The 21619-nt window shown below is 41.3% G+C and overlaps 3 protein-coding genes across 5 annotated transcripts; 1 reads left to right on the plus strand and 2 right to left on the minus strand.

Moving 5' to 3' along the window:
• Positions 1–1281: 1281 nt before the first annotated feature.
• slc29a3 (solute carrier family 29 member 3) lies at positions 1282–9125 on the plus strand. Of its 2 annotated transcripts, none has more exons than XM_069690159.1 (7): positions 1282–1364; positions 2785–2890; positions 2997–3397; positions 4801–4883; positions 5306–5532; positions 6130–6292; positions 6771–9125. In XM_069690159.1, the coding sequence occupies exons 3-7, from the start codon at positions 3074–3076 to the stop codon at positions 7387–7389; spliced, it is 1416 nt and encodes a 471-aa protein (XP_069546260.1). In that variant the 5' UTR covers positions 1282–1364; positions 2785–2890; positions 2997–3073; the 3' UTR covers positions 7390–9125. The 2 variants fall into 2 exon arrangements, with proteins under 2 accessions (XP_069546260.1, XP_069546263.1); XM_069690162.1 differs by having other exon boundaries at positions 2788–2890.
• psap (prosaposin) lies at positions 8506–17091 on the minus strand. The gene is made up of 14 exons (XM_069690158.1): positions 16983–17091; positions 14062–14195; positions 13790–13864; positions 13569–13694; positions 12686–12880; positions 12447–12590; positions 12282–12338; positions 11116–11268; positions 10921–11013; positions 10616–10799; positions 10083–10246; positions 9923–10003; positions 9517–9624; positions 8506–9287 (listed from the first exon to the last, which is right to left on the minus strand). The coding sequence occupies exons 1-14, from the start codon at positions 17014–17016 to the stop codon at positions 9252–9254; spliced, it is 1584 nt and encodes a 527-aa protein (XP_069546259.1). The 5' UTR covers positions 17017–17091; the 3' UTR covers positions 8506–9251.
• A 1430-nt stretch (positions 17092–18521) lies between these two features.
• On the minus strand, positions 18522–21492 carry mrps6 (mitochondrial ribosomal protein S6). Of its 2 annotated transcripts, none has more exons than XR_011310576.1 (2): positions 20974–21492; positions 18522–18638 (listed from the first exon to the last, which is right to left on the minus strand). XR_011310576.1 is itself a non-coding variant. In XM_069690168.1 (2 exons), the coding sequence occupies exon 1, from the start codon at positions 21377–21379 to the stop codon at positions 21047–21049; it is 333 nt and encodes a 110-aa protein (XP_069546269.1). In that variant the 5' UTR covers positions 21380–21492; the 3' UTR covers positions 18522–18638; positions 21039–21046. The 2 variants fall into 2 exon arrangements, 1 of the variants encoding a protein (XP_069546269.1); XM_069690168.1 differs by having other exon boundaries at positions 21039–21492.
• Between the last annotated feature and the right edge of the window lie 127 nt (positions 21493–21619).

Below are 21619 nucleotides of genomic sequence, written 5' to 3' on the forward strand. Positions count from 1 at the left end.
GGGCGCTTTGATTGTTTTGAGAGGTTCAACGACACACTGGTGGATATACTGTCCTATAGTGCCCTCTCTTGATGAATTTCGTCTGATGGGTGCCCCACTATCAACTTGTACTGCACATTATTAGCACGTACACATTCAATGTAATCAAAAGTAATTCAGACAACTCTTAAAATAAACAGGAAATACGAGTGTGAAAGAAGTTTTCAATGCTTATAAGTTTTACCATTAATTAGTAAGATACTTGTATCTTGCAACGTGTCTTTTATAGGTTTAATAAATGTGGTATTTGCCGAAGGGCATGATTATTGTTGGTGCCAGAAAGAATTTCAAGGGAAGTTTGCAAATGTATTTTCCATTAACAAGCAAACCTTTGTCGTTATTTTTAATAGTGGGAGTTCACAGCAACATAAAGTAGATTATTAATACCTTTAGGGAACTACTTCGGAATAATGATTTACATGATGATGATCTCTGTGGGTTATGTTCACTTTACAAATGAGCTTTAAAATTTGTATGATAGTGGCATACAATTTGTAAGTTTGATCAAGGAAATGTTTTAAAAAATTGCAATGCAGTTTTTATTTTCTTACATTGCATTATTTTTCATCATTCATGGCACTTATGGGACCTTACTCAAAGGAATTTATCATTTATTTCCAACAGCATAATATCTCACACTTTATTAGAAACCAGTGCTGGCCACCAGTGCTGATGTTTTGTACTCAGATCTTCCTACATAGCTATGTGTTAAATGTTTGCCCTCACATGTATGAACCCTAATGAAAAATCTCGCTATCTTTATTTTGAAGCAAATTTCGACACTGCAACTTCTTCATAAACGGTTAGTGTATATATATATATATATATATATATATATATATATATATATATATATATATATATATATATATATATATATATATTGTCATACTTTTATTTTTAGCTAGACCGGAAACTGCTTATTTTATGTCAGTAAAGTTCCAAATAGTAACAACACAACTTCCGGAATGTGCTTCTGTTGACCGAAATAAATCACAAGACTTTTTCTCTTTTAAGACTTCATTTCATTTTATGAATATTTCTCAAATAAGAGTTTGTAGACATGTAAGAGTTATTTAAATACAATCACATTTAATTAAGTCTGGTGAGGGTCGTGTCGATAACAATATAATAATAGTATAGGCTTTACATCTGAAGGGTTCAAACCGGAAGTGTTGACGTTATTACTAGACTTGAGTCACAGTTAGTCAGCTGACCAGAAACGAAGTTGGTTTTTTGTTTTTTTTATCTGAAATGGATTTGTGTGTCGGCGCTTCACTTCAATTAAACACAGAAGCAACAACGAAGTTGTCTGCAGCAGTGAGGTACGTTTGTTTTATTTTACATTTCATTTAATGAGCCCAACATGAGGGAGCGACGTTGTTACATACGTGTTCAGGACCGATACCCGCTTAGGCAGCCGCTCATGTTAATTTAGGTGTTGGGCTGTTTACTGTGTCCACACTGCACAAATAAAACAACAATGAAGATCGCGACAGAAGGGACTGAATAAATGAGCAAAAAAAAAAAAAATAGTGAAAATTGTTGCACCTGAAAACATACTTTCTGGAAAGAAACAGCTCCGTGTTGTCTGAGGCGTGTTAGTTGATTTTTGATTTTGATTCAAGATTGATTTTGAAATCATGATGATTTTTCTTGCGTAAGCATCATGCGAATACTAGTTCCTCATTAGTTGCACACATCATGCTTTAGGATGCAAAGTCAGCTTTGTGGTGTCCTGTCAGCTTTCCTTCAGCCTCCTTAAATCGTCCAAGTGGTGATGACATCTCAGGAAAGTGGTGGTAGTGAAAACCGTGTTTTCTTCTGTCTCTCCTAGTATATATATATATATATATATATTTTTTTTTTTAATAATTTTTCATGTGATGTTGTTTGCAGAACACATGGAGACATGAGACACAATTCTAGTGTTTGCTGAAAGTCAGTCAAACAAAATGAGTCACATGCCCTGAACCAAGAGGTTTAACAAATGCTAAGTTGTTTGATGTGTGTGTGTGTGTGTGTGTGTGTGTGTGTGTGTGTGTGTGTGTGTGTGTGTGTGTGTGTGTGTGTGTGTGTGTGTGTGTGTGTGAATTGCCAAGACTCCAGTTACTCGAAGTCAAGGCCTGATTGTTGTTGTGGGAGAGCAGTAAATCTGGAGCTGCAATGATCAGCTATTTTGATGATTGATTATATATTTGAGTGATTTTTAATGGCAAACGTACTAAAAATTCTCTGATTGTAGCTTTTTAAATTTTCTTCTTTCTTTAGTCCTCCACGATAATAAACAGAATATCTTTTGGTTGTGGACTGCTGGTCTGGGAAAACACAAAACATTTTAGGCTGTACCTTCAGCATTTTATGATATTTTAAAAGCCTAAACGGCTAATTGATTTGTTAATGAAATAATTGACTCGTTGGTTGACAATGAAAATAATCATTATTTGTAGCATTTGTGGTTTCACATTCACACGCTTCTGCCAAACCGTAATGATGCCAGGGCCCCAATCGATGTCATTGGTGTAGCGGTGGTACGGTGAGAAGAGGACGATATGTTCCTGTGACATTCCACATCAAAATCATGACGAGGAGGCGTTGTTAAATGTTGTAGTGTTTCATACTAAACATCAACGACCACGACTACAGCATCTTCCCTTCGGCTCTCTATTAAATGTTTATTTACACATTACAAAGAGATAAATGTGGAAGATGACAGGCATAAAATATTGTATGCCTCCTTTACAGCAGCATCACAGAGTCTGCATCCCTGGACTGATCAGAAACATCTCCAGACGATGGCTTCCCAACAAATACAATCAGTCTTTTCCTTTGTGGACAAGCACATGTAAAAGTAAGCCTAATCTAAGTCCCACTCATTGCAACAACATTATTATTTCACTGTTATCTTTTTTTTTTTTTTTAACTCATATTCTTCTTCTTCTTCTTCTCCTTTACAGCTTTTTGGTTAACACTTCCTGCCTCAAGCCTCGCCTTCTTCTTTATTTTGCGAGAATCCTGAATCCTGCCTGTGAACATGGACAACACAGAACCTGTGCAGCCCAGTCTCAACTCATCCTATCATCCAAATGCACTCGGAAACCACAGCGTATCTGACGATGAGGAGGGGGAAGACCATGGTCCCTCTGCACACCTTCTGCCCAAACATTCCTCAGCACCTCTGGCTGTTCGCTACAGTCCAGAGGACTCCTACTGTTTGGTGTACATCATCTTTTTTCTCATGGGCATCGGCTCCCTGCTGCCCTGGAACTTCTTCATCACAGCCAAACACTACTGGCTCTACAAACTTAGCAACAACACTCATCAAAGTGGCGATGAGGAGCAACGCTCAGACCTCAGTGTGAGTACCACGGCTACCGAATACAGCTGCACTGTGTTCAGTGTGTGTGTGTGTGTGTGTGTGTGTGTGTGTGTGTGTGTGTGTGTGTGTGTGTGTGTGTGTGTGTGTGTGTGTGTGTGTGTGTGTGTGTGTGTGCGTGCGCGCGCGCGCGCGTGCATGCAGCGGAAGATGCTCATTTGTGCCATCCTGCACGCTTCTGACGTGGAACTGTGATGATCCTGTGACAGATGGTAGGACTGAGTGTCCTCTCGCATCTCAAAGAAATCCTTTGCTACACAATAATACAATTCGACATGCCAAAACGCCTGTCGAGGGCAGCCGAGATGAAAGCAGCGGGGAGCAGAGTGTAGGTGGTCGAGCAGATCTGTTTCTGAACGATGTGGAATTTATTCATTCGTTTCAAAAACCTGAACTGACAAGAGCGTCACAGAGGAAGGTAAAATGTGCAGTCAACCGCAAGGAACACACAACATCAGATAAAGTAAAGGAATGAAACCACATTAAAACTGCAAGCAGCGATATGCGGGCCCTCGCATGCTGCACGTCGGGGAGCGGGCGGGTCGGGGTATGCTTCAAAAAATGAAAAAAAAAAAAGTCATTCTGTGGCATGTCGTCCGAAATATGAAAAAAAAAAGTCCTCAAAAGAAAGTCACAGTATCGCGGGCACAATGGCGTAGCGGTTAGCGATGGTGCCTCACGGTGGGAAGGTCATTGATTCGATTGCAGCTCGAGACATGCATGTCAGGTTCAAAAAATGCCATACTATTGCACGTCGTCCAAAAACTGAAGAATAGTCATACTGTAGCATGTCCTCAAAATCATACAAGAAAACCATACTATCACAGGTACAGTGGCGTAGTGGTTCATGCGGGTGCCTCTCGGTGAGAAGGTCACTGGTTCGATTGCTGCTGGAGACATGCGTGACAGGTGTTGTTAAAAATATGAATAAAAGTTATACTAGAGCATGTCGTATTATTTTCGACAACATAGTCTGACTTTTTTGTATCGTCCGGACAACATGTTATGGTGTTACTTTTTGTTTTTTATTTCAGACGACATGCATGACTTATTTTTGGACGTGAGATGCATGTCACAAGCGGGAATCAAACCCACGACATTTCAGTTTAGGTCATCAGTTTAGGGGGCGGTACCGAGCCATTTGGCCACGCCCACTCGCTACACCACTAAAATGTGTAATTTTCCGCCGGGAGAGACGTAAAGGTTAGCTATTCTGCCTGTAGCTTAAATTAGAAAAAAAATACATGCTGATGGGATGTAATAACAAATTCATGTTGGAGTCGTACACAATAAGGAAAGACTGTCTGAAGACACGATGCGAGTTGAGGACTGTCTGCTCTTTTAATTAATTGAATCCTTGAACTCTTTTCTTTTTGTCTTCACAGGATTACTTTGAAAGTTACCTGACCATCGCCTCCACGGTGCCCTCTGTACTGTGTCTGATTCTCAACTACGTCCTTGTTAACAGGTTTATTCCTGCACACACACACACGCACACACACTACGTTGTGTGAACTTGTCGTTTTGTCCCTGGATGTCCAGATGATACGATGTTCCATTTGTTCCATCTTGGTTCTGGCAGACCTGAAGTTTCAGTAATCGAATTTACGTCAGGACTTTAAACCAGCGTGTCTCTTTACACTCTCTTCACTTTGTTTGATTATGTTTATCACTATTGTTGATAATTCAAAACTTACAGTCTCGCATTTGCACGGACAAAGTCAGCATTGTATGCATGTTTGCAGTATGTTGTAGACCAGACCGGAATGTGTGTGTGTGTGTGTGTGTGTGTGTGTGTGTGTGTGTGTGTGTGTGTGTGTGTGTGTGTGTGTGTGTGTGTGTGTGTGTGTGTGTGTGTGTGTGTGTGTGTGTGTGTGTGTGTGTTGACAGGTTGTCTCCCAACGTGCGAATCCTGTGTTCTCTGGTTGTGATCCTGTTGGTGTTCGTGGTGACCACGGTGCTGGTGAAGGTGGACGTGTCGGACAGCAGACTGGAGTTCTTCGTCGGCACTCTGGCCAGCGTGGCGGTCGTCAGCGGAGCTTCCAACCTCTTCTCAGGCAGCGTGTTTGGGATCAGCGGGCGTTTCCCCATGAGGATCTCCCAGGCCCTCATATCAGGTCGAGTCTTAATCCATGTCAGGGGATGTCTCTTGTTGACACAATTGTCTTTGTAGCATTTATACCGTACCAGTGAACAATTACATTTTCTGACGAGTTTAATGACCTGTCAATCTTGAATATTTATCAACCAAGATATATTGTTCAAATATAACCATGTACATTAATGAATTCACCCTGATGTTGTTGAAAATATTTTAGATCTTTAATCCCGTAGTTGAATGCATTTCTTTTTTTTTTTTTTTTTTTTTAAGAATTATTGTGTTTAATTAGTGAGCTATTAAATATAATTGGTCATAATTCCGCCACTTGGCCGGCGCACACAACAAAACACCTACAGGAATAAGCAGCTATAAAATGGAGGCGCTCACTAGGTATCCAGGTCGGCTGTTAGTTTAAGACCGTGACCGTAAAATAAAGACATTAATAGATCACGTCCGAGGGACCTTTCTTCCTCCCATCTCCTTCTACACTTGCTAATAAATGCAAAAGATGGATTTATAGTTATATCTGATGTAAAGAGGTGATTAGATTGTGGTGTGTTGTTTTGTTGCCTGACATACTGTGAGTAAATCTTTTGAATTTGTTTGGGCTCAGGTCAGGCTATGGGAGGCACGCTGAGCGCAGTCGCATCAATCGTGGACCTCGCCGTGGCTAAGGATGTGACGGACAGCGCGCTGGCCTATTTCCTGACAGCCGATGTCTTCATCCTACTCTGCATCATCACGTACTTGCTGTTGCCCAAGTTGGCATATTCGAGGTCAGTATCTCAAACATGCATTTTAATTTATAATTGTAGGTGGTTAGAACATCTTCACCTGTCATGTGTAATTTTGTTTTATCTGAATCTGGATACTATAGATCACATAAAGTTTAGCAGTGTGCGTTATCTGCCAGTGTCATCCTTGATATTTCCAGCAGAGGGTGCCCACGTTCAACATTCAAATCTTTCACAGTGGGTTTAAATTACTATTAAATGTTTGTAACACATTTCCCAAACAGCTATTCTGCCTGCGCAATATAACTTTCCTATTATCTTATTTAAGTGAGGAGCAATGCCCATAACAAAACAGATCATTCTAGTTTTTTTATTTATTTAATGCTTGAAACACACTTGGACTAATTAAATTAAAGTATTTTAAAGTACAACGTGCCCTTGAAGAGGGCAATGTGACAATCTAATAAAGAGATGAGTTTAGGGGACAGGTCCAACACGTCTTCTCTTCTCTCCACTCTAGACACTACATGCTGGCAGCAACATGCACCAATCCAGGAGAGCTCACTGACACTGAAGGCTCTGCTGTGAGCTCAGTCCCACCACTGCAGCCTATTCTTAAGAAGACGTGGGTGCTCGGCATGAGTGTCTTCTATGTCTTCTTCGTCTCCATCATGGTGTTTCCTGCAGTGTCCTCAGGGATCCAGTCTGTCCACAAAGACAGCGGCAGCCCCTGGACAACCACTTACTTTGTCCCCCTCACCAGTTTCTTCCTGTACAACGTAGCAGACTTCTGCGGCAGGCAGGCCACAGCCTGGCTGCAGGTCCCTGGTCCCACCAGTCGAGTCCTGCCTGCACTGGTGCTGTGTCGGTCCATCATGGTGCCACTTATCATGTTCTGCAACTACCAGCCGAGGGATCACCTCCATACAGTACTGTTTGACCATGATGTGTACCCTGTGGTCTTTAACTGCCTGCTGGGTCTCTCTAATGGCTACCTCGGCACGCTGCCAATGATCTACGGTCCAAAGGTGGTACCTCGGGAGCTGGCAGAGGCCACTGGAGTGGTCATGTCTTTCTTCCTCACCCTCGGACTGGCTGTTGGATCTGCATTCTCTGTGCTTATCGTGCACTCTATCTGATCAGGCTGTTGACAAATAACCTAGTCATGTACGTTGGTAAAAAGCAAGACATTAGGGTCAGTGCAAGGCGCGCTGACGGATGGGAAGAATATGAAAATGTAAGGTATTTTATAAACAAAGACAAATTGTTCGTAAGGCTCTAACTGACAGTCCAGCAGCCTCATTCATGACAGAATGCTTGTGTGAAGTCCAATTCACTCCACCAATGCTGGGAGGAGTTGAACGGCCGTGTGGCCTGTGGGCTAAGACTTCCTGTCTGCCACTGAACAAACACCTTGTGAACATTCAGTGCAGTGAATGGCAGGATTTGTCCATGATGGACAATGTACCAGAACTTCAAAACACTGGGCTGCAAAGTGCACCAGTACAGCCGGCTGTCTTGTTATGAGGGAAAGTGCCAATAAGCGTTTAATTTTTACTCGACCAACATGTCTTAACTGTTTTTACCTCACATGAATGTCATGTTTACATTGTTGTGATGAAGCTACATTCGCAATAGGTGCGGTCCATAAGGGACACCTCATTATACAACAAAACCTTAATGGTACTTTATACATTATTTCATATGGCCGAACGGCCGTTCAGCATAAATTAGTTGGATTTAAAAATGACATTTTGGGGTCTTAATACATTTTCGTTAGAGGGTTTCTCCTTTTTTTTTTATTTTAGTTCAACTTTAATAAAATATGCAGTTTGTAAAGAAGCATTATATCTTGACTGATACGGGTGGGAAAACATGGATATCATTGAACATGTGGTGAATATTGAAATTGAACGTGATTAATCTTGATAAACTGAAGAAAATACAACAAAAAATACATAAATTTACAAGCTGTTGTCTGCATAGCGAACATTTTGTTTTTTTAAGAATCCAAAGTATGTGCCAAGTTTTTTTTTGTAACGTTACTTTGACAAATAATGTACTATTTCACAAGACACTTTAAAATGCTTTGTTTTATAAAAAAAAAAAAAATATATATATCTGAGGCAGCTACTTAATCTTAAATGTACTAAAACCAATCCCTCTTTGCAGAAATTAATCTAGAAAGCCAGAAGGTTTTTTATGATAAGCTAAATTCAGTTTACAGAAAATGGGAAAGAAAAAAAGAAACAGAGTGGATTTGGGATCATTTTAATTGTTAAAAAAAAAAAAAAAAGTTTACAGATTAAATGGCCCAGGGTTTGAAGCAGACATTTGAATTTGAGATGTTTTGTGTACATTAGAAACATGTCTACAAACAGCAGGAAGAGTGCAAACAATGGGAGGCGAGTGGGAGGTACAATCAGACTAATTTCCTCCACACCGGTCATAAAAACAAGAAAACCAACATCTGTCTACAAAATATAAATTTGCTCGAGGACCAAACATACTGGTAAAAGAAATGCCAGTAAATAACACACTGAATTATCTTTCCTGTCTGGGAAGCAGATCTTGCCGAATAGCAGCCATGAAATGCTTCGTCAACACGATGCAAAATGTCAAACTGAAATTTGTGTTCTACTTTCACCACACTCGGCCAACAATAGCGAAGTACAACTCAAACGATGCAAATCTGCAAAGCCAGACAGTGAAGCTTGGCGACGCCTGCTCTGAAGCGGTATCAGGCCACCATACGTGTAATCACTTGCTCCCCTTCCCAAAAACCCGACCCCTCAGCCCACCCCTTGGAAAAAAAAAAAAAGTGTCCAGTCCCTTTCCACCAAAACATCATTAAAAATATCAAAGTTAATTTAAACATATATCGCATTCATTTAAATCTAATTAAAAGAAAACGTGACAAAAAAAATGAACAGTGGGAAGCAGCACTAGAGTATCTTTTCTTTTTAAATTCCCTGCAGGCCAGTGTGTGCTCGTCTTCCTCTTATACCCACACGTGGCGTGTGCAGTGAGCCACCGCCTGAAAAGACACAAACAAGGAGGTTAGACAGGCTGCTCAAAGCAAACCTGCAAAGAGTTTACACAAGACATGTTATAGCGGTAGATGTCATACGTAATGCAGTTGTGTTTGTTGCTTTGTCACTAGAGTCATAGCGTTAAAGCGAACTCGTATTCCCGCTGCAGGCTCAGGGATATCATTCTGGCGACGCATTTTTTTGGGGGTGATAATATACAGCTTCACTACTCACATTGCACCGAGTCGCTGTCTCCATGTTCTTGCACCAGAAAGCAGGTCCCCAGCTGCACTGCTCGGATCCCAGCAGCCTGCGCACCGCTTCAGGGCAGGCTCCCATTTTCTGTTACACAAACATAGGAACACACCTGAGACACTAAACCGGGCCGCGGGCCTGCGGTGTAAGCCGAAGCTCCCATTTACTGTGCCTCAGCAAAAAAATTGCATTTAAAAAAAAAAAAAAAAGAACATTAATATTAAATGTTGCCATTAGCTGTAAAATCCGATGTAGTATACTCTTCAAACGGAACGGAATCCAAAAATTCAAAACATTTTTTAACAATGAAGTTCACCAAGTTAATTCATAAAAAAAATAACATTTGATCTATAAATCATTTCGGAATAAATAATTCCCTCCTCACCATGCACACAAAGTCTGGGTCGAGCATCTGGAGCAGCAGTTGGATGAGCACTGGCTCATACTGTTCAATCAACTGATCACACTGTTGGCACAGATACACCGAGGTTGAGGTACAGCGCAGGTAAAACTCAAAGACAGTGGAAGGAAATGCAGCAACTCACCTCGCTTTGGTAAGAGGAGGGCAGGAAGCTGCAGACTTTCCTCACAGCCTCCTCGATCTCAGCCTCGGTAGCATTTTTCTCCAGAATGCCGTCGATGTAATTCACAGCCATCTTGCACACTTCACAGAAGCCGCCGGCTTTGAAGCGCTGCTGGTCGAGTGCAGCTGTGAAGAGAGGTTGGATTATAATCCCCGTTAAAACAGATGTTAACACCCAACGCGGAATATTCTGATCGGACAGGAAAAAAAATAAAATGAAGAGAACGGAGCCGAATTTGACAGAATTAAAAGCTGTGATTAGTTTAAACACGGCCAACTATGTTGCAGTCTGGCATTAAAGTTCCCCAAACAGGATAGTGTTTATTACAGAGGAGAAAACAAAACAAAAAAACCCTGAGCATATCAGTACGGTTTGAGCCAAACATCTCTACAGTAACATACTGTACTTTCACTTCCTGCGTGATCCATCTTCAGCTTTCTTGTTGACGTTTAAACGCACTCGGTTTCGGTGTGCTTTGACGAGCGAGTACTTACGGACATATGTACGGCTGGCGTCATTGCACAGTCCCAACACTTTGCAGACGGTCTTGGGGTCGGCCTGCTGCACCAGCAGATCGATGATGGCCTGGCCGTATGTCTCGATCAGGTCCTTGCACTGGGCCGACAGAGTGGAGGGCAGAATTGTGCACACCTTCTCCACGGCTTGAATAACCGCCTCCTGAAAACATGACACCGATCAGCTTAAACACCGGAGCTGACCGCAATAACAGTGCTGGCAGCGGTTTTGGAGCTCCTTTTCTAATGGCCATGCTGGATATATCCGGTGACACACATCCCACCTCTGTTGTTTGATCCTGCAGCGTTGCCTCCAACTCTTTCATCACAAACTCACAGATGGAACACGTTGGGGAATCACGGACACGCACCATGGCCTGGAACACAACAAGGTGGGGTTTCACGAGCCTGGACAAGATAGTTTATCAATGTCAAATACTGATGAGAGTCGGCACTCGGGTCTGCCCGCCATGACTTACCTTAGCAGAGTCCACCTTGGTGGCAGGGAAAAGCTTGGCAGCAGGTACAGCTTCGACAGCAGGTACAGCTTTGGCAGCCTGAAGCTTCAGCATGGGAACAAACTTCTTCGCAGCAGGGCAGAAGCCGAAGTGAGTGCAGATATCCTTGGGTTGCTGAGGACAGAGGCGGATAATTACTTTAAGTTGCATGGCGACCAAAAAAAAAAAAAAACAGCTTGTCACATGGCATGTTGTTAGCATACACCATGTGCTTGTAATCTGCATACCAGTCCACAACATTACTGCCCGTGCAGGCGTTTCTACGCAACCATAAAAAAAAATAAAACATCTAATGCAGTTTTCCTTTACCAGTTTCCAAACACAGCAACACACACACACACACATCGTGGCAAAAATGTTTATTTCTGCAGTGCCGACTCGTGCATCCAACAAGCTCAGTCCCAGTGTTGAAGAAACAGCTATTTCGGTGTCATTAAAGGCCAGCGCATCACTTCGCCGACTTGCCGGTGTAAACGAAGCTACAAGATCCAAGCACACTATAAATGACCGCATGCTCAGTTGATGCAAGATAGTAGTTGATGGGGTCCTTTTCTGTAGAGTTCCATCAGGCACATGTACGCGAGTGTCAAGTCATTAGTCAAACAAGCAGCGTGTTTCGGGTAAAGTATTCTCACTTATAATTAGTTCACCAATCATGCAGCTCTACAGTGTCAGGTATGCAGCGCTGGGACAGTGGACAGCACAAGAAGCAAGAACTACGGGTTAAACACAGAGTGACCTACCTGTTCCTGGAGAGCAGCGCACAAAACCCAGAGCGGGAGGAAACAGAGCAGAATGACATGAATGGAGAGGAGGAAAGTAAAGAAGGAACACAGTTGAAAAAGACAAAAAGGAAGTAGGAAGAAAAACAAAGTAAATCTGTGAATAAACTGAAGTCAGCAGGCTGGGTAGCGCTGTAAGACGAAATATGGGCTTAGCACAACCAAAACACATCAATTATATATATATATATATAGGAGTTTGTTTTTAAGAGGGGATCATTAGGTTTGTCATTGAGCAGAATGACCATTCAAGGTACAATGTGGCTTAAATATGCAAACAATAGGTTTCCCTGAGCTTTCTTGAACTCAGTAAAGCTGGTCATGCGGGCGGGTCAGAGGACTCACCATGGTCATGAGCGCCTGAACAACAAGGGAACCATACTGGCCAACGTACTGCTTGCACTGCAATGAGGTAAAATACAGTTAATATACAGTGTTTGATGGGAGATTCATTTTTGTTTGACAAGGAAAGTGTTTGTTAAAATGTCGCCATTAACATGGGACACTAACCATTTCAGACAAGCTCGGCCCCAACAGGTCACACTGGTTCTCAATGTTCTCGATAAGAGAGCTGACGTACGAGGCGTTGGCCCTCGCTTCTGCTTGAGCATCGGTAATGAACTTGGTGCAGTCCTCGCACACTAGATCATTTTCCTACAGGCAAATGTAGACAATACTCTTCATTAGCAGGTGGAGAACATATTGCTGTTCATGTGGTTGCGGGAGGGGGGGGGGGTTAATCAGCGTACCTCCTTCGGGGCCTCCTGCTTGGGGCTGTCCTGAGGATACAGGAGCCCGGGCACGTTGAGGAGGAAGGGAAATGCCGGCTGGGAAAGGTCAATTTGAGGGATTTCATTGGACACGAGCTGCTCCTGGGCCTTAGCGAGGGCAACCTGCTGAGACTGACAGAGCCCCATGGCTCCACACACCACACCGGGATCCTCCTAAAATAAAAGATTAAAAAAAAAAAACAATGTTAACCAATCACCTGCATGTTGGTATACTACCTTTACTCAAGTACCTTACTTAAAAAAAAAAAAAAAAAGCCTTCTATACATGCTGGCTGCAATCACAACAAAATAACCTGCGTACTCCTAGTTTTAAAACCTGCATTACCGTCAGTCAAATTAGCTAAAGAAATACTTAATTAGAACAAATGTTTTGTTATTATAGCCTGTAAAGAATTGCCTCTTTTATTACCAAGGAGCAGGTGACAGTTGAGACAAACAACTACACCAAATGCTCCTAGTCATGGGGTTTAGTATTGCACAATGACTACTCTGTTCCCATTTAGACTTCAACTCACTTCCCCATCAATAGCCCTTTTTCCGCTGGCTCCACTATGTTCACACAGACACTTCTGTTGTTTCCTTTTTTTCGCCAAAGGGCAGTTGGGCCCATTTACTGAACAGTCTTAGATGAAGGCGAATGATGAACCGACAGACAAACCCAAACTCCAACAAGATTAAAGAAGATCTTTGGAAAGACATTTGCAGCTTATTTGAAAGCATCCAGTGAGTATGGTTCTAAAATGTAAAGCTTGTGGCGGCCATAATCTAATGCTATTTTGGCAAACTGTTATTCAAACTACAAGTCATCTACGACTTGCACAAACTGGTGACCGATGCTCACCAATTCTCCAGTGATGATTCCCATGAGAATGGGGTAGTATTGATCCACCATTTCCTTGCATTCTGCAGTCAAACCTTTATCGGGGATGAGCTGGCAGGCCTTCTCCAGGTACCCAAGAAGCTCCGCCTGCAATCAGAGATATGCGGAGATCAATAGTTGCAGGAAATTCAAATTACTTATCAAAAGATGATCTTAACAGAGACAGATTTTTGTAATCTTACCTCGGTAGCATTGTCCTTCAGCAGTTGCTCCACCACCATCAACACCTCTTTACAAAGGTCACATGGCACCGATTTCTAAAGCCAGACAATTGGGTGTGTAAATTAAGATGCCCTACTCATTTCTAGAGTGTACAGAAATACTCCATAATACAAATAAGAAATACATCATACTTTAAGGGGAGCATGTTATTGATATATTTTAATAGAGAAAAAGGCAAAAAGGAGCAGTTTGTCATCGTTAGAACAAACAGAGAAAATGAAATCAGTCTGACCATCTGAGGTTTGTTCCAGACGTTCTGCTGGCAGTGAGTCACGGCGCCGCACAGAGAGGCTGTCTTTACATTCTGACACCAGTAGGGGGGGCCACGAGCACACTGCTCAGTGCCCAGCAGAGGAGTTGCTGCAACTGTAAGGGACACAAACAAGTCAAATTTCATTTATTTATTTATTCATTTATTTTTAACACTTGACAACAGAAAACATTCACTTGACAAAAACTTTTTCCCGGATATGGCATTAAATCTTAAATGGGAGAAAGGCACTTCAATACTCCGATTACATGTTTGTTCCATTTTCTTCCTTTAGGGGGAACTACAACAGGTTTTTACAGGATCTCAATCCCTCTGGAACTGATAAGATAATTTTTTTATATTTCCACAAATCATCTAGAGGGTAGATTATTTACAAGCACAGAGAAATTATCTTTAATTTCTGCTGAGGATAGTTTCGGTAAAAGCACGGGTTATAGCTTTAATTCAATCTGCATGATGAATTCAAGGAAGGCCGAATGGGAGAATTCAAGGCCGACTTCCTCAAAACCAGAAGGACGTTCTTGAGTGTTACTTTCAACTGTGATGCGGCTCAGCAGGTTTGAATGTTAAAAAAAACAGCTCTGTAAAAGGAGGACAAAAAGTCAAATGCAACTTTCATTTAACAGTCATAATATGTTTTAGATGACAAAGTAGTGTTGTATTTCTTGTTATACAAACTGAGTTTATTACCTCGCAGCTACCAGGTATGACGACCATAAAAAAAAAATCTGAATTACGGTAGTGACGTTAACAAATGTATTGAAACCGCATATTTGGGGTCAAATACGATTTTGTGACATAACTGCAGCCTCGTCCTTCCAGTTTAAAATAGGTTATTTTAATAAGAAGTTCACTTGTAAAACATCTGTCAGGTAGTCAAAAACTGATTCAATCACCTATCTATTATTATCTAGTGCTTCCTGTATGCTGCTACAGAAAAAAAATTCCCCTCGGGGATGAATAAAGTAACTACCTAATCTAACCTAAAATGCAGTGAGCCAAGCAAATCAGTGGGCTCGTTCTGTGAAGCTAAAACTAGTTCAATCACCCTGAGCCTTATGGGTAAATACTTTTGCCTTACTGTTTTATAGGCTATTATATTAAAAAAAAAAAAAAACAGACTAAATCCTATTATCTCGAGCTGCTAGATGGCATTAGCATGAATCTGAAATGATTTTTCGCACCATCAACAACCACAAACACAGCCTTTTGGCTGTCATTAGGCAGTACGAGAAATAAGGGGAACGTACTATTTACATATGCATCACAAATGCAGAAGCGGGTGTTAATGGTGCATTATGCATATATCATCTATGGGTCACTGCAAATATTTGGTTATTGTTCAGTTCATCAATGTAGTGAAGTGGAAAAAGTGATGTGAGAAAGCACCCAACAGTCTGCAGCAATGTTTCCTGTTTTTCTGTTAATCTCTTAAATACCGCTTGAGAGAAGGAGAAGGAAAAAAAAAAAAGAGATTGATACAGATTATCTGCACATCTCAGGAAAAACTACATTTTGATAAGCTGTTAGTAGAGCAAGGACATAAAAGGAAAAGTTGACCCTGGATAATACTGTTTGGGATGCAACTGTTACCCCTAGTGGACTTTGGTGATACCAGCCAAGGTTTGTCCACGCAGGCCAGGCCGCGGGACAAACCTTCAATCAAGACAGTGCAAGTCCCACCCTCCTCTCCAGTCACATGAGCAGTCAGACAGAAAAAAAAACAACAAGCTGCTCATGCAGGTGGGCCAATGAAAAGTAAAGTTTTACAGGAAGTCAACAAACAAAAACAAAAAGAAAAGCCCGGTGTCTGGCTCACTTTCTCCGGCTGCGATCCTTAAAACCGAAAACTCATCATGACGCCAGTGATCAACATCACGTGACGCGACTTTTAAACAGGACTCGGATCACTTTGTCCAACATCAGCGCACCGTGGAGACACTTCAGTGGACGAACCGCAAACTACAAACAAATACACGCAGGAACCAAACATTCATTTAACCAAAGGTCAACGTGGAGACGAGCACGAGACGAGCACGAGATACTCAAAGGACACATTTGTGGACTGATCGGTATTTGTCCCGATAAAGAAATGACTAAATGACCTTCAGTTCGGATTCATGCTCCAGATGTTCCAGATGTTTCAGTGTAAACAGGTTGTTTGTTTGAACATTAAAGATTAAAAACACACGGAGACAAAAGGTGGTTTTACAGAACAAACAAAAAAAACAAAAAAAAAGTACATTTTATTTGATTTATTTTTAAAGTACCAACAGTTTGGTGAAAGTTTCTTGTTTTAACAGATATGACGTTTATCTGAAAACAAACAAAAAACTTAACCAGGTCGAAACAGAAAGAAAAAATAAATAAATAACTAAAAAGACACCTGCCGGCTGTAAAAACATGAACCCGTCCCGGAGTAAACGATCTTTAAAACGTCATGTTGGGTCCACTGAGCTTCGTCGTGATGTTTCTACGCGTTTTAAAAACAAAAAGATCGTCTCGGATTGATGTAAACTAACGTTGAGTTAGCAAAGTCAGCTAACTCGGGTTAGCTGGCAGGCTACCGCTCGCCGAGCCGTCGACAACAGTAAACCTCAGCGGACACACGCGGGTTCATAAATCAGTCCAACGCTGTCGAGAATAAGCAGAATGAAGTTTAATTTCTCTTTGATAACACCCGGCGGCAGCCCTTTAAGACAACGTGTTTACCAAAGCTAACGCCGCTTGACGCGCTTCCGCCTCCTGACGCTGGAAAAAAAACAAAACGCACTTTTAGTTACACAACGAGCTTTTTTGTTGTTTTTAAATCCTGCACCGACGACCGTCGGAATCACGTCACCTCACAACAACAACAACAACAACAACACGGTGTTCGTTACCTGAAGAGACGAACAGCAGAGTGAGGAGCAGCATGACTCCGCTTGTTTTGTTTGTGCTCGTCGGTGAAAGCGGGTTCAAGGCGGGGAGCGGCGGAGCACTGCAATGCAGACAGGAGGCGTGTCGCTGCCTTTATGACGGATCCCTGTCAGCTGACCGCCGAACACACGTGACTCTCTTCCTCAGCCCCGCCCCCCTCCGCCCCATGATGAACTGATGTGGTGCGTCTGATGTGATCGTTCAGAGATCAATAAGACTTGCCGGATTTCCAAAACACGCCCGTGTCTAATTATTAAGCCTGATACTTCCTGAGATTTTAATTATTTAGTTACTTTATTAATCCCAGAGGGGAATTTTTTTTTTTTTTCCCTACAGCAGCGTAGAGGAAGCAATAAGATAATAATAGAATAATAGAAAAGCAATAAAATAGCAGTAAAAAATATAAAATATAAAATGCACAGTATATACAGTACAGTATATATCTATATATATTATATACAAACAACCAAGAAACACAGTCAGCAGTGTTATTGTTGTGTGATGGATTTAGCCAGAGGTGAGTTATTGTACAGTCTCTATGATCTCCTGTATCAGGAATGATCTCCTGCAGGAATGATCTCCTGTATCAGGAACGATCTCCTGTATCAGGAACGATCTCCTGTATCAGGAACGATCTCCTGTATCTGGAATGATCTACTGTATCAGGAATGATCTCCTGTATCAGGAATGATCTCCTGTATCTGGAATGATCTCCTGTATCAGGAATGATCTCCTGTATCAGGAACGATCTCCTGTATCAGGAATGATCTCCTGCATCTGTCCTTGTGACAGCGGAGCTGGAGGAGTCTTTTGGAGAAAGTGCTCCGCTGTCCCTGCAGCAGGTGGTGGAGAGGGTGGTCAGGATTATCCAATATGGATAATAGTTTGTTCAGCGTCCTCCTCTCCACCACCTTTTCCAGGCTGTCCGGTTTGTAGCCGATGATGGAGCCGGCCTTCTTAACCAATTTGTTACTTCTACAGTGGTTAGAGATATTTGGGGTATGTTTCTCTACTAAACCCTCGCAGTCCAGTGCTGGCTGTTTAAATATCACTTTTAAGTCTTCTTGGTATATAAGTAAAAAAGACATCATTAAATTGTATTTTCTGAACACTAAATCAAAACTGTTAATTTAAATGCGTGGTGTGGATTACAGTATGTGGGAATTAAGGCTGGCCAACCAAAAGGTTGATTAAGCTCTAACCTACATCTCGCCAACTAATAAAGCTCAACAAGCCTAAGAAAGTTCCTGAAAAGACATTGGATCTATTACAAAATCATGCTTGCTTGTTAAATTGAATCTGACAAGGGACAAGTCCTCAAATATTGGAAGATTACCGGCAGTATCATTGTTGGATGGGTCAAATCTGGATGGCTAAACTAAACTCAAAGATCTGCAGAGACCAAATCTACAAATGGAATGAAAAGAGGAACTGAAATTGACATCACATGACATATCAACATGTGGCACACAAGAAGTGAAATAAAAAAAACAACTTGCAAATAAGAAAAAAGTAGTTTATTATTACACTTTGCATCCGAATACAGGCGGGCAGTCACGTAAAAGATAAAAAGGGGGAAGCATCGCACTGTACATCTTCTGGATATGAGCTGTGGAAACCTGTAAAACAAAAGGAATACACATTACATGTGGTTAAGTTACAACACAGTCAGCACACCTCGATCTCCATAAAAACAAGGAAAAGGACGCACTTCTGTGAAGTCATTGTAAGGTTGCACTGACAGAAATTTAGAGCCTGACTGATACTGAATATTTGCATTCAAAACTAACATCAATGTTAAATCACAAGTTGAAGAGACCTGACCACACCATCTTATCTACTTACTCAGTCAGCGATTTGTTAATGCTGACATTTGATTTGATATTTATCTGAACCACCAAAATACACTGTTGGAACGGCGTTGGGATCCAGTGTTTAAATGTGCACACCACATCAAATGTTCAGTGAACCAACACCAACACCTTCACTAAAGTTATTTCAATTCATATTTGAGATTTTTTTTTTTTAAATTTTAAACTCCAATAACAATGCATCAGCTGCTTATCTTCAATAACATCTCTGATAAATACCCACAAGGTAAGAAGATATGTAGTGTAAGAAACTCCTCATACAGATCCAGGTGGAGTAAACTGCTGTAAAGTCACACTATATCTCAGAGAGCAGCATGTGGGGAAGCACAACTTTTAATAGAAACAGCTTCAGCTGCTTTTGATTAAAGGATTAGCTCAAAGAAAAATAAGCTAATGAGATTGTGTTTCAATCAAAACTGGAAATGTTGTATTATAGCGTCATATGATCCCATGTCAGATACACTGTTTTAATGGTATCACCTGAAAATAAGACAAAAAATAATGAAAAAAAACCTACAATAATTTCTAAATCAAACAATAGACTTTATATAAATAAACATGTTTTTGGCATTTCTGTTGATTTGCTTATATTGATACATACAGGGATAAGCTAAATTTAAACTAATATTATCTGCCTTGGCAAATATATAAACATAAAAAAACAACCTCTAACATCAGTGTGTGCAGTTTTATCGTTTGAATGTTAGCACTTGGATTTCCATTTCTGTGGCTCCTGTTATCAGTGCGGCGACTGAGTTCCCCCTTGTGACTCTGTGCTGAAATGCGTCTGACCCGATTCGTGTTTTTGCTCTGTCATCTTGTCGAATCTTTCTTCAGCACAAGAGTATGTCAGGATTAATGATCGTCGGGACAAGGAAACTGTAACAGCTTCTGTGTCTCCTTAATAGATTTATTAACATTTGTTCACTTTTGTTACCTACAAACAGGCAATCTCATTCAAAAGCACTATGATCTGTTGTATATGGTCACGATGTGCAAGAGCTAACTTGCATTAAGCAGATGACGGATTACAAGAGTGTATTTTGAACACTCTTTGGGTCCACTACGTGCCACCGTCAACCATCTCCAGTATTGATGCACCTTTTTGTAGTTGTCACGATATGACAATAAAACTATCTTTAAGGTTAATTTGGTGTTTTTTTAAATTTATGAATATATGTGGGGATTGCTTTTGTCATTTGATGGTTGTAGCATTTAACTAACAGTTCATCGAAGGTGTTTACATGGAATTTAAACAATTTCCGTGATTTTTAGATTAAACTGATTTATTTGTCAGTAGAAATCTTACCTTTACATTTGAGGGGAAAAAGCTGCCAAGAAAAAAATAAACATATAAAAGGGGTTTGGATTTAAGTCCTTTCAATGCATTTCTTCTGGTTAATGAGCTCATTACTCTTCCTTTTATCAGTGAATTTATACAAACTCAGAGTGCAAAAAAATACTGATACACTTGAGTATTATGATGTTTGGTGATATTGTGTTGACTCACAAAAACACTATTGATTTTTTTTTATTATTAGCAATTTACACAAAAAGTCAGTGGTTCATTTTGTACTGTTTAAACCTGTCTAGACTCTTAGAGCAGTGCTGTAATCATTCTTCACCCATTTGAGTTTTTCAATTCAACCTAACAATGTGAAATGACACAACATTTATATTCAAATTCAGATTTTTTTTTTTGTTGAAATCCCCAAATATTATTTTGCTGACAGTATCACCATTTATTGAATTAGGGATCGACCGATAAGGCTTTTTCAAGGCCGACACCGATAAACTATTATCTGTCAATCTGCGATTGAATTAAAAAATAATAATACCGATATTCGAAAGAAAAAAAAACCAACGCTAAATATCGGCCAGGCCGATAATCGGTATATATTGAACGTGTCATGAGACATCGTATCGCCGGATTCTTGCCAATACACAGCCGTAACGCAAACACCAAATCTCCTCACATCGATATCTTCACAAAATGTAATGATTTGTTTGATCTTCTTGGTTTTACATGCTTTCTCTAGCTTTTTGCATCACTTTTAGGTTCACATTAAACTATGATACACACCTGGTTTTTTTGCGCTTGACATTTTAATAAAAAAAAAAAAAATAAATAATGAACGGATCGATTACGCGTTCAGTCACTGTTGGGGGCCGCAGCAGCTGGTGCCGGGGACCTGGGCGTCTTTCTTCAGGACGGTGGGCCTCACCACGTCCACGTCCCGGTGCAGGTGATCCAGGAGGCCGGTGAGGACACCGGGAGCTGCGTGGAAATCGAGCAGAAAGTACGTCCCTCGGTTGTGCTTCTGGTTGTGTTTGGTGATCTTGTAGGGCAGCAGCCTCTCTCCCAGGTTCTCGAGGTCTCGGACCACCGCGCCCCGCTCCATTAAAGTCTCCACCGTGCGCCGGAGTGCAGCCGCCGTCTCCGGCCGCTGCATCGCCTTCAGGATCAGGGCCAGCTCGTACCGAGGCATGGCGTCGCCCAAGTTAATCCCCGATTCGCACTTTTAACTCCGCAAGCCCTGGTTTTCGGTGTGTTTGCCGCACTGCTCGGTTGAAAGACGACCACGTAACGACATGGACACGAGGGACAAGCAAGGTCTTAGGCGATGACGTATAAAGCACCCGCCTCGTTTGACAACAACGTGGCTCATTGAATTAGAAAAAACAAGAGGAGCGGGGTATACAAACATGGCAGCAAACCAAACAGAGAA

This window comes from Brachyistius frenatus, unplaced genomic scaffold (assembly GCF_029030835.1).
Source record: "Brachyistius frenatus isolate BFR_SWC_R1_liver_20210118 unplaced genomic scaffold, ASM2903083v1 Contig_8, whole genome shotgun sequence".
Taxonomy (NCBI): domain Eukaryota; kingdom Metazoa; phylum Chordata; class Actinopteri; family Embiotocidae; genus Brachyistius; species Brachyistius frenatus.